The following is a 12977-nucleotide window of genomic DNA, read 5'->3' on the forward strand; positions in this document are numbered from 1 at the left end:
CTCACTGCAGCCTCGACCTCCAAGGCTCAAGCGATTCTCCTGCCTCAGCCCCTGAGTAGCTGGGATTAAAGGCACACGTCACCATACCTGGCTAATTTTTGTGTTTTTAGTAGGGACAGGATTTCACCATGTTGGCCAGGCTGGTCTCAAGCTCCTGGCCTCAGGTGATCCGCCCGCTTCAGCCTCGCAAAGTGCTGGGATTACAGGCTTGAGTCACCGCGCCCAGCCCAGGGAGAAGTGTATTTTAAAGGTATCCCTTTGCCATAGACAGATGGATGCAATTCCAATAAAAATCCCATGAGGGGACTGGGTGCAGTGGCTCACGCCTGTAATCCCAGCACTTTGGGAGGCCAAGACTGGTGGATCACCTGAAGTCAGGAGTTCGAGACCAGCCTCCAGCCTGTAAATTTTGTAAAAATACAAAAATTAACCAGGCATGGTGGCGTGCACCTGTAGTCCCAGCTACTCGGGAGGCTGAGACAGAAGAACTGCTTGAACCTGGGAGATGGAGATTGCAGTGAGCCAAGATCACACCACTGCACTCCAGCCTGAGCGACAGAGCGAGACTCCGTCTCAAAATAAATAAATAAATAAAAAATAAAAATAAATAAATCCCATCAGGGGATTCATTTTGGTTTGCCTTTTTCCCTACAATTGAACAATATTAGTGTGAAATTAAAATAATGTAAAAATGGTTAATAAACTGGGATGTTAAACTGTATCCTGAAAAAAAAAGTCAAGTAGAATGACCAACCCCAGCAAAAGAAGCACATGGGGGCACAGCAACAAATACAGTGATGTGTTAGAGATGGTGTCTGCGCCAACAGAAAGCAACTTCTGAAGGCCACACAGAAAGAGTGCTTGCTGGGGTCCTGCCCTCCGTGGGCCCACATTCCCTTGTCTCTAGGTCTGCTGAATGGGCTGTTGGCTCAGGTGTCAGCAGCTCCAGGGTCCTCTGCCCTCCCTTACTCGGTTGGTCTGTGTCTGCTATTTCTCTGCAGGTCCAAGCCTTGTCATCGGCCAGTAAGTTTGAAGCAGAGTTGAAAGCTGAGCAAGATGAGCGGAAGCGGGAGGAGGAGGAGAGGCGGCTCCGCCAGGCAGCCTTCCAGAAACTCAAGGCTAACTTCAATACATAGTCCTGCTGACCTTGCCCTCTGCCCACAGCTGTGCCTCACAGATGCCCCGAGAAGAGATGACTAGGCATCTTCATCACTGCTGCCGGTCCCCTCCCTGAGCCAGCATCTCCATCCACCACCCCGTGCCAGCTCCCATGCCAGCCTTCATTCCTCCCAGTGTCCAAGCCCCTCCAGGAGGGTCCTGGGGTGGGCCAGATGCCTGCCCACCTCTGTCTCCTGCCTCTGCTCCTCCGCCCTACTTATAGCCAGAACTTGTATCTTCTCAGCAACCTTCACTTTGTCCTTGTCCCTTTACCATTCCCCATCAAAGAGTAGTCTGCTATATCAATTTGTGTAGATACGTCTGTCTTTTTGGGTCCTCAGAGAAAATGCCCATTTTCTCGGAGAATTCTCTGCACTCCTCTCTGCTTCCCATTCAACTTCCCTGTTCTCATCTTTGGTAGGATTCTGCCAGTTGCTTTTGCATCTTCTGTTCCTGGGTAATGGTGGGTCTTAATGGAGGCTGGGTGGACCACTGCCCGTCCACTCTTCAACAGGAGGAACAGCATGCCACCGCGGTAACACACATTAGAGAAAGGACAGAGGTCTACTCCTTCCTGCCACCTTTCTCCTGGCCCCTTAGCGCTCCCCCAGTCCCTCCCTCTTCACCTTGCTCTGTCTATGTATTCCCAGCTCAGCCTTTTTCCCACTCTTAAATACTGTACTACTTCACTGTAAGAACGAAAGAATAGTTAGGATACCAATGAGTAAAAGGGTTCCTGTTCACTCTGACTCTGTGCAAATTGTATTACAGTAGACCGCTGACATTCCCAAGTGACAGATCCAGGGCCTTTCAAACATCCCCAAAGTCATGGCCATACTCACCATTAGCCAGTTTCTAACATCTGTTTCAGGGTATCCAGCTGTAGATGTTCTTACCCCCCATACTTGTGAGTTCTTGGGGTTGCTCACAAATACTAGGGGTTTTTGTTGTATTTTTAACAAATATATCCTAATGTCATATTTATTCTCTTTTGTAACTGCTGTCTTTACAATAAAGAAATCATCTGCCTTTCTATCTTACAGCTATTTCTTTTTACATTGTACAAATAACGTGGCCATCACATCAATGTGCCTGGAATTTTCTTGAATTAAAGGAGAGAGTAGAGTATTTTCTATAGGAGCCAAGTCCCATCCAGGGCTTCTGTTTGACATTGAGTCCTGAAGTACAGTTAGAAATGGGAACTAGAGGTCAGGCACAGTAGCTCACATCTGTAGTCACAGCACTTTGGGAGGCCGAAGTGGGCGGATCACTCGAGGTCAGGAGTTCAAGACCAGCCTGGTCAACATGGTAAAACCCCATTTCTAGTAAAAATATAGCCGGGCATGGTGGCGCACGCCTGTAATCCCAGCTGCTCAGGAGGCTGAGGTGGGAGAATCCCTTGAACCAGGGAGGCAGAGTTTGCAGTGAGCAGAGATGGTGCCACTGCACTCCAGCATAGACAACAGAGCAAGACTCTATCTCAAAAAAAAAGAAAGGAAAGAAATGAGAACTAGAGGGCTGGTTTTCACTCTATACGATTCAGAGTACTGAGCTTATCAGTTGCACTCCCCTTCCCTTCTGTGAGGATGCCTTCAGCTGCAGGGAAAAACCATAGCTTCATTTCTTTTGCATCCTAGATCCCTTGAAACTGTGATGAGAGCCAATGCCCCTCCCTCCCATGTATAATCCAGGATATTTGGGCTACCCATGCAAGGACCTCTGTCCCAAGAGAATACCCTTTGCTCCTCAGGAAGGATCATTCTGTTTTATACAGACCCAAGACCTATGCTTTGCAGACATCATTTTTCTAGCTGGTGTCACCCTCTAGTCTCCCCACCAGAGGGGAGGGACATGAAAAAGGAGTGGAGAGATTCTTACCATACGATCCAGCAATCCTGCTCCTTCCTATTTCTTCAGATTACATGAGAGCTTATGTCCACACAAAAACCTGCACATGAAGCTTTTGTTTTTGTTTCTGATTTTTTTGAGACAAGGTCTAGCACTGTCACCCAGGCTGGAGTGCCGTGGTATGAAGATGGCTCACTGCAGCCTCAACCTCCTAGGCTCAAGTGATCCTCTTGTCTCAGCCTCCGAAAGTGCTGGGATTACAAGCATAGGCCACTGTGGCCGGCCTGCACATGAATTTTTATAGCAGCTTTATTCATAATTGCATAGACTTGGAAACAATCAAAATGTTCCTCAATAGGTGAGTGCATAAACTATGATACGTCCGCACAATGGAATATTATTCAGTGATGAGAAGTATTTACCAATAGAAAGAAATGAGCTATCAAGTAATGAGAAGACATGGAGGAAACTTACATGCATACTGCTAAGTGAAAAGCCAGTCCTAAGCTGGGTGCAGGACGCTTGCTCATAGTTCTAGCTGCTCACGGCTGAGGAGGAAGGATAACTTGAGCCTCGGAGTTTGAGTGCAGCCTGAGTAACACAGTGAGACCCCATCTCAAAAAAACAAAAAAAGCCAATCTGAAAAGGCTATATGCTATTTGATACCAACTATGGTATGACATCCTGGGAAAGGTGAAAGTGTGAAGACATTGAAAAGATCAGTGGTTGTCAGCGAGGAGAGAGGGAGGGATGAATAAACGCAACACAGAGGACTTTTAGGGCAATGAAACTTATTCTCCATGATGCTATCGATGCTGGTGGATGAATGTTTTATACATTTGTCAAAACCTATAGAATGTGCAACACAAAGAATGCACCCTAGGCTGAGTGCAGTGGCTCATGCCTGGAATCCCAGCACTTTGGGAGGTGGAGGCAGGAAGATCACTCAAGCTCAGGGGTTTGAGACCAGCCTGGGCAATATAGTTAGATCCTGTGTCTACAAAAAAACTTTTAAAACGCCAAGCTTGGCCGGGAGCGGTGGCTCATGCCTGTAATCCCAGCACTTTGGGAGGCTGAGGCAGGGGGATTGCTTGAGCTCAAGAATTTGAGACCAGCTGGGGCAATATAGTGAAACCCCATTTCTATCAAAAATACAAAAAAATTAGCTGGGCATGGTGGCAGGCATCTGTGGTCCCAGCTACTTGGGAGGCTGAGGCTGAGGTGGGAGGATAGCTTGAGCCCAGGAAGTGGAGGTTGCAGTGAACTGAGATCGTGCCACTGCACACCAACCTGGGTGACAGAGTGAGACCCTGTCTCAAAAAAAAAAAAAAAAAAAAAAAGGCCAAGTGTGGTGGCATGCGCCTGTGCTCTCAGCTACCCAGGAGGCTGAGGTGGGAGGATGGATTGAGCCCAGGAGGAGAAGGCTGCAGTGAGCCAGGATCATGCCACTGCACTCCAGCCTGGATAACTGATTGAGAGCCTGCCTCAAAAAGGAAAAAAAAAAGAATGCATCCTAATATTAACTATGGAGTTTAATAATGCATCAATATGGGCATGTCAATTGTAACAAATATACCACATTAATATAACATAATAATAGGGAATGGGGAGTTAGGGTGAGAGGGGTACATGGGAACATGTACTTTTGGCTCAGTTTTTCTGTAAACCTAAAACTTCTCTAAAAAATAAAGTCTAGGGTGGGCGTGGTGGCGGCTCATGCCTGTAATCCCAGCACTTTGGGAGGCCTAGGTGGGTGGATCACCTGAGGTCAGGAGTTCGAGACCAGCCTGGCCAACATGGTGAAACCCTGTTTCTACTAAAAATACAAAAAATTAGCTGGGAGTGGTGGTGCACGCCTGTAATCCCAGCTACCCGGGAGGCTGAAGCAGGAGAATTGCTTGAAAACTGGAAGGCGGAGGTTGCAGTGAGGTGAGATCGTGCCACTGTACTCCAGCCTGGATGACAGAGCAAGACTCCATCTCAAAAAGATACATAAATAAATAAATAAATAAAGTCTAATGGTGAAGGAGACGAGAAAAAAAGGCTATTCATTTAAAAAAGAAGGAAGAGAATGGAGATAGCAGTGTCATTACTTGAAGCATCCGTTTGCCTTTCTGGACAAGTGGGCCCACATAAGAGCTAAAACTCTCGATTGCTTGTCACAAATTGTGAAAATAAAAATAAATAAATAAGGCTGGGCGCAGTGACTCATGCCTGTAATCCCAGCACCTTGGGAGGCTAATGCAGGTGGATCACTTGAGTTCAGGAGTTTGAGACCAGCCTGGCCAACATGGCAAAACCTCATCTCTGCTAAAAATACAAAAAAATTAACCGAGCGTGGTGGCGTGTGCCTGTAGTCCCAGCGACTCGAGAGGCTGAGGCAGGAGAATCCCTTGAACCCAGGAGGCGGAGGTTGCAGTGAGCCGAGATCACACCACTGCATTCCAGCCTGGGTGACACTGTCTCAAAAAATAAAAATGAACAATAAATAAATAAAACTTTTGATTGCAAGCAATAGAAACAACTTCTGATTGCAAGCAATAGAAAATCCAACACGAAAGGACTTCAGACAAAACAGGACATGTTGGGCCATGTCACTACAAAGGCCAGGTAGAGGATGTCGTTCCTCCCTCTTGGCCACAGAGTCCCCGGGAGGCCGCTCCCTTGTGCCTCCCACCCTCCATCTCCAGCGCCATGGTCACAGCTCAGACCTTCATAGGTTCCTTCCTGGGTCTCTACCGCGGGCTCCTCATTGGTTTCTCTGCCCTCATTATACCCTGATTGTCCGCTTTGCAGCTGGAGTAATTCTTAGAAAATGCAAACCTGTTCTTAACATCTCTCCTTCAATTTTTGATTCCCCACTTTCAGGAGCTGGCCCCAACTCATCCCTCCAACTCCATCTTTTGTCCCTCCTCCCTGCCCTGTCTCCTTCCAAACTCTACACTCCTGGTATATGCGATGCCTAACTGTTCCTAGAAAATTCCACACCTCCAGGCTTTTGCATATGTGGTTTCCTCTGCCTGGCACTCCCTCCCTCCCTTCCACAGGTGGACTACTTCTCACTGTTGAAGACTCAGCTCAGAGATTATCTTCAGGAAGCTTCCTTGATGCTTCCAGGCCAGGTAAGGTGTCCCTTCTCAGGGCTCCCATTTCCCTGAGTTTCTCTCTACTGTAATCCTGACAGCTTGAGTCAGTAGCCATCTCCTTACTTCTCAGCCCCCCTGTTTGGACTGTACTCTTTGCAGGGCAGGAAGTTTGCCTTGCCTATTGCTATAGGCCCAGCATGCTGCGTGGCATGTAGCAGGCAACCTTGCATGTTGGTTTCACAAGGACATGCCAGGTTTGTTAAAGCAGACAGATGGGCAAGGCAGGATCATTACCACTGATGTCAGAGACTTCTGCGTACTCCACCATGAGAGCCTGAGGGGCCAGCTCTGAAAGTGGAGACTGGCTGGGTGTGATGGCTCACCCCTGTAATCCCAGCACTTTGGGGGACCGAGGCGGGTGGATCACCTGAGGTCGGGAGTTCGAGACCAGCCTGACCAACATGGAGAAACCTCGTCTCTATTAAAAATACAAAATTAGCTGGACATGGTGGTGCATGCCTGTAATCCCAGCTATTTGGGAGGCTGAGGCAGGAGAATTGCTTGAAACCGGGAGGTGGAGATTGCAGTGAGCCGAGATCGTGCCACTTGCACTCCAGCTTGGGCAATAAGAGCGAAATTCCACCTCAAAAAAAAAAAAAAAGAAAAAAAAAAGAAAAGAAAAGAAAGGAAAGTGGAGACAGCAGAGCTTGTGAGAATATCTTTCTCACTGGAAGAGAGAGAGGTCACTCCCCAGGGCCCTCCTTTGACTGAGCAATAGGAAAAACAACACACCAATTAGTCTTGCCTAGGCCCTGGAGGCTGTGTGATCTAACGGAATTTGGACTCGAACACTAGGCAAGTAACTGAACCTCACTGAGCCTCCATTTTCTCACCTGTAAAATGGGCATGATGGTGACCTACCTGGCAGATTCCACGCCTGCCATATATTTAGTGCTCAGGACACATGGGTTCCTCTCTCTCCCCTCCCTCCCTCCACTACTGTAACTCTGTCTCCTCCTGCGCCCTGAGTCTCTACAGTTAGGTCCAAGAGTCTCAGGCCAGGGTAGCCCAGAAGTGCTCAGTCCTGGCTGCTGTCTTGGCCACAAGTGCAGATGCCCATGGGCCCATGTTCTCTGTTATTTTGAGACCCCTTTTCTGACCAGCCCAGGGGAATTTCTGCCCGTCTGCTGGCTCACTTGCATGCTCCTGGCGGCTGCCAGTTACTGAATGTGGCCTGACAGCTGTGGTTTTGTCGCTGCTCAGATTTCTCCTTGCTCACTCTGCCTGTCCACGAGGCCAGATGCTGGCACATCACTGCCCACTTGGACTGACAGTACTATACAAGAATGATGCCTTCTGGGTCCTGTGATGGCGGTGGGGCTCTCGGGAGCCAATTCAGAATTCTACAATTTAGAAGGGCTGGGCGTGGTGTCTCATGCCTGTAATCCCAACACTTTGGGAGGCCAAGGCAGGAGGATTGCTTGAGCCCACGACTTCAAGACCAGCCTGGCCAACACGGCAAAGCCTCATTTCTACAAACAAATACAAAAAAATTTAGTCAGGCATGGTGATGGGCACCTGTAGTCCCAGCTACAAGGAAGGCCGAGGCAGGAGGGTTACTTGAGCCTGGGAAGTCAAGAGTGCAGTGAGCTGAGATCACACCACCGCACTCCAGCCTGGGCGACAAAGCAAAATTCTACAACTTAGTGAGGCATTAAGGATGAGACCTCAGGAGGGGTCAATTTTTTGTTTTCTTCCACTCCTTCCCAAAACCAGTGGCTTTTGGCATTCTGCCATGGGGTGTTGAGCATGTATATTGCTGTTGCCATCTTGTTATTAGTAGTATTTTTTCTTTTTCTTTTCTTTTTTTTTTTTTTTTTTTGAGACAGGGTGTTGCTCTGTCACCCAGGTTGGAGTGCAGTGGCACAATCTCAGCTCACTGCAACCTTCGTCTCCCAGGCTCAAGCGATTCTCATGCTTCAGCCTCCTGAATAGCTGGAATTACAGGCGCATGCCACCACGTCCAGCTACTTTTTGTATTTTTGGTAGAAGTGGGGTTTTCTCATGTTGGGCAGCCTGGTCTCGAACTCCTGAGCTCAAGCTATCTGCCCACCTTGGCCTCCCAAAGTGCTGAGATTACAGGTGTGAGCCACTGCACCTGGCCTCTATTTTTCTTAACAGAGGTAATCAAGTTAAAGCTGTTGCCTTGTTGGTTTTTTACTTATTTTTATTTTTATAGAGACAGAATCTTGCTCTGTCACTCAGGCTGGAGTACAGTGACGTGATTATAACTCACTGCAGCCTCAAATTCCTGGACTCAAGCGATCCTCCCACTTCAGCCTCCCGACTAGCTGGAACTATAGGCACAGGCCACCATGCTTGGCTAGCTGTTGCCTTTTTGAAGGGCAATTTGGTAGACGGTTAAAATTAAAAATTGTATTTGTATTAGTTATTTATGGTTATGTTAACAAATCACACCAGGACTTAGTGGCTTAAAACGATGATTAATATTTATTATCTCACACAGTTTGGGGCCAGGAATTTAGAAGCAATTTGGCTGGGTAGTTGGTTTGGGCTCAGGGTCTCTCATGAGGCTGCAGTCAAAATGTCAGCTGGGGCTACAGTCATCTGAAGGCTTGACTGAGCCTGGGAGACCTGCTTCCAACATGACTTACTCCTGTGATTGATGCTGGCTATTGGCAGGATGCCTCAGTTGCCTGCCATGTGAACCTCTCCATGAGGTTGCTTGAGTGTCCTCACAACATGGCAGCTGGCTTCCCCCAGAGCAAGTGATATGAGAGAGTAAAGGGCAAGCCTTTTAAGACCTAGCTTCCTGAATCACACTCTGCTATCTACTAGTCACATAGGTCAGCCCTATTGGCAAAAGTCATTAGGAGCCATCTTGGAGGCTGGCTACTTTGGAATCAGAGTTCTTAATTGCAAGTAATAGAATCTAAGCCAGACTGATTTAAGCAGAAAAGGAATTGATTGAAAAGACATGGAGGAGTCCCCAGAAGCACCAGCAGGGCTGGAGGGTGCAGGCTAAGGAAGCAGGCAGGAGGCCAGGAGGCTGGGACAGCAGCCAAAAGCACACCATGGGAATCAGCTGCTGTCCTGGCTGACAAGCATGCCGTGGTGTCCTGCTTCTTCAGGTCATTTACTTCACATCAGAGTCTGAGGCTGAGCCTAGTCACATGCCCACTTGTCAGGGGTGGGACAGGGGAGTATCTGGGCTTTTTGTGCTCTGTAAGGGGAGGCAAGCTCTGCCAGCCACCAAGATTCTCATTTTCTACAAACATGGGAAAGAATTTCAGTATTTCAACTGAAAGTAATTCACTATTTCAGTTCAGCAGAACTGTCATAAAGAATGGCAGGTGTCCACTGTGGAGATACTCATGAGCTTTGGCCCAGAAATTTATCCTATAAGTAAGAAAAAAAATGAACAAGGATGCATTTAAGGGAATAGTCATTACAGTGTTGTTTGTAATAGCAAAAATACTGGAAACAATCAGCATATCCATCAGCAGGGGATCGGTTCAGTATATTAGGTACATCCACGTAAGCGTGCACTGCTAGGCAGCCACTAAAAAAACATGGATGCCACCAAGACATCTTGTTTCTTGGAAACAGGCCAGGAGCAGAACAGCACGCATAGTAATGCTCAGGTGTTTTGTTTTGTTTTGTTTTTTAGTTGGGAGGAATAAAGCCATGTGTATTTGTCCTTTCTCACATTGCTATAAAGAACTACCTGAGGTTGGGTAAGTTATAAACAAAAGAGGTTTAATTGGCTCACGGTTCCACATGCTATATAGGAATTATGGCTGGGGCAGGCCTCAGGAAACTTACAATCATGGAAGAAGGTGAAGGGGACGCCAGCACAAAGCAGGAAGTGCTACAGACTTTCAAACAACCAGGTCTCCTGAGGACTCTATCATGAGAATAGCAAGGTGGAAGTCCGTCTCCATGATTCAATCACCTCCCACCAGGCCCCTCCTCCAATATTAGCAACTACAATTCAACATAAGATTTGGGTGGGGACACAGAGCCAAACCATATCACTATCTCTCTACCCAAGTAGACTGTAAGCTTTATGAGGTGGGTGATCAGGTGGATTTGGGGGCAATCATTGAATCTCCAACACTTAGTGGTACTGAGAATGAAGGAAAATGCCATACTTGTTTTTTTGATTGTTTGTTTGTTTTTGAGACAGAGTTTTGCTCTTGTTGCCCAGGCTGGAGTGCAGTGGCATGATCTTGGCTCACCACAACCCCCGCCTCCTGGGTTCAAGCAATTATCCTGCCTCAGCCTCCCGAGTAGCTGGGATTACAGGCATGCACCACCATGCCCAGCTAGGTTTTTTTTTTTGTTGTATTTTTAGTAGAGACAGAGTTTCTCCATGTTGGTCAGGCTGGTCTTGAACTCCCAACCTCAGGTGATCCACCTGCCTCAGCAGGCGTGAGCCACTGCGCCGAGCCCTTTTTTTTTTTTTTCACTCTGTTGCCCAGGCTGGAGTGCAGTGGCACGATCTCGGCTTACCACAACCTCTGCCTCCCAGGTTCAAGTGATTCTCCTGCCTCAGCCTCCCGAATAGCTGGGATTACAGGTGCCCGCCACCACGCCCAGCTAATTTTTGTGATTTTAGTAGAGACGGGGTTTCATCATATTGGTCAGGCTGGTCTTGAACTCCTGACCTCAGGTGAGCCACCCGCCTTGGCCTCCCAAAGTGCTGGGATTAAAAGTGTGAGCCACCGCGCCTGGCTGGAAAATGCCGTACTTGTTAATGCATGCAACATTTTTGGGGAGACCACACAAGAAATTGATGGAAGGAGAACCTGAGGGTGCTGGATAGGTCTTGCGGCAGGGAGGATTTAAATTTTTTCCTTTATACGTTTTTGAACTCTAAAAACTATAAAACCATAAACACGTATTGCTTCAGTACTACAATGACTACTACTACTACCACCACCACCACCACAATTGTTAATAACTATTAATAAAAAAGAGAGGGGGCTGGGCGTGGTGGCTCATGCCTGTAACCCCAGCACTTTGGGAGGCCAAGGTGGGTGAATCACCTGAGGTCAAGAGTTTGAGACCAGCCTGGCCAACATGGTGAAACCCTGTCTCTACTAAAAATACAAAAATTATCCAGGCATGGTGGTACATGCCTGTAATCCCAGCTACTAGGGAAGCTGAGGCAGGAGAATTGCTTGAACCCTGGAGGCGGAGGTTGCAGTGAGCCAAGATCGTGCCACTGCACTCCAGCCTGGGCAACAGAGTGAGACTCCATCTCAAAAATAAATAAATAAATAAATAATAAATTAAAAAGAGAGGGGAATGTCTGGCCACAAAGAAAACAAGAAGAGCAGTTGAACATTCATGTGGGAACCCTCTGGGACAGCAGAACTATGAAACCCTAAAGATGGAAAATACTCAGATAAAAATTAATAACATTTTGGGATGCATCATGGGACATTAGGTGAAATGATACATTTATTGTATTCCAAGGTTTTTTAAAAAAATGATTTAATGTCTCATACATTCAGAGGTTGGAAATGAGAAAAGAATTAAAAATATGCAATTACTTTTATAATAAAAAAGTTTTTCAAACATAGAAAGTGGATTTCTTTTCATAGTTATTGTCTGCATAGCCTTTCTTGTTTGTTCAGTTCTCTGGTACAATTATCTTTTTTTTTTTTTTTCCACCCAGGCTGGAGTACAGTGGCATAATCATAGCTCACTACATCATCAAACTCCTGGACTCAAAAGATCCTTCCACCTCAGACTCCCAAGTAGCTGAAACTACAGGTGTGTTCCACCACACCCGGCTAATTTAAAAACATTCTCTTTATTTATTTAGAGACAGTCTTGCTCTGTTGCCCAGGCTGGAGTGCAGTGGCACGATCTCGGCTCACTGCAACCTTCGCCTCCCACGTTCGAGTGATTCTCACGCCTCAGCCCCCAAGTAGCTGGGATTACAGGCTCGCACCACCACGCCTGGCTAATTTTTGTATTTTTAGGAGAGACGGGGTTTCCCCATGTTGGCCAGGCTGGTCTCAAACTCCTGGCCTCACTAAGTGCTGGGATTACAGGCGTAAGCCACTGTGCCTGGCCTAAAAACATTTTTTTTTTTTTTTAGAGATGAGGTCTTACTATGTTGCCCACACTGGTCGGGAACTCCTGGCCTCAAGCAATCCTCCTGCCGCAGCCTCTCAAGTAGCTGGCATTACAGGTGCGAGCCACCAAGCATGGGGAACACAGTTCAATCCATAACAATGATGTTCTAGCTACTGTTGCTATTAACAAATTACCCCAAAGCATAGTGGCTTAAAACACCCATTTTATGATGCTGATGGATTTGGTGGATCAGGAATTCAGAGAAGGCACAGTAAGGATGCTTGTCCCTGCTTCATGATGTCTTAGGCTTTGACATCTGAGGGTGACTAGACAGCTCAGGGCTGGGATCACCTGGTGAGATTTTTCACTCAGACGTCTGGTTGTTGATGCTGTCAGCTGGGACCTCAGTTGGGGTTAGTGATGGGACAACAATGTGGGCCTCTCCATGTGGTTTATGCTTCAGGCAGCTTCAGGGACTGCCAAACTGTTTTTGCTTCAAACAAGACTGTTTCAGGAAACAAGGTGAAAGGCATATCACCTCATGATCTAGCACTGAAGTCATGTCATTTTACTTCTACCACTTTCTATTGGTGATAGGGTCCAAGGGACTGGGAATTAGACTCTACCTCTAGAAAGGATAGTGAAGGTGCTAGAAAAGTAAGTCAAATGGAAGATATTGTTGCAGCCATCTTTAGAAAAATACAATCTGTCACAGGTGATGACCCCTGGCAATTTTTTTTTTGAGACAGGATCTTGCTGTGCTGCCCAGGG

General features: G+C 47.1%; 1 protein-coding gene across 7 annotated transcripts in view; it reads left to right on the top strand.

Annotated features, from left to right (window-relative positions):
* Positions 1–2193, top strand: part of EFHD1 (EF-hand domain family member D1) — a 49575-nt gene extending 47382 nt beyond the window's left edge. For all 7 annotated transcript variants that reach the window (XM_024355142.2, XM_054679528.2, XM_054679531.2 and 4 more), the window contains one exon: positions 1002–2193. In XM_024355142.2, coding sequence (XP_024210910.1) covers positions 1002–1136 — 135 coding nt within the window. In that variant the 3' untranslated portion in view covers positions 1137–2193. The remainder of the gene's footprint in view (positions 1–1001) is intronic.
* The last annotated feature ends 10784 nt before the right edge of the window (positions 2194–12977 follow it).

This window comes from Pan troglodytes, chromosome 13 (genome assembly GCF_028858775.2).
Source record: "Pan troglodytes isolate AG18354 chromosome 13, NHGRI_mPanTro3-v2.0_pri, whole genome shotgun sequence".
NCBI classification, from domain to species: domain Eukaryota; kingdom Metazoa; phylum Chordata; class Mammalia; order Primates; family Hominidae; genus Pan; species Pan troglodytes.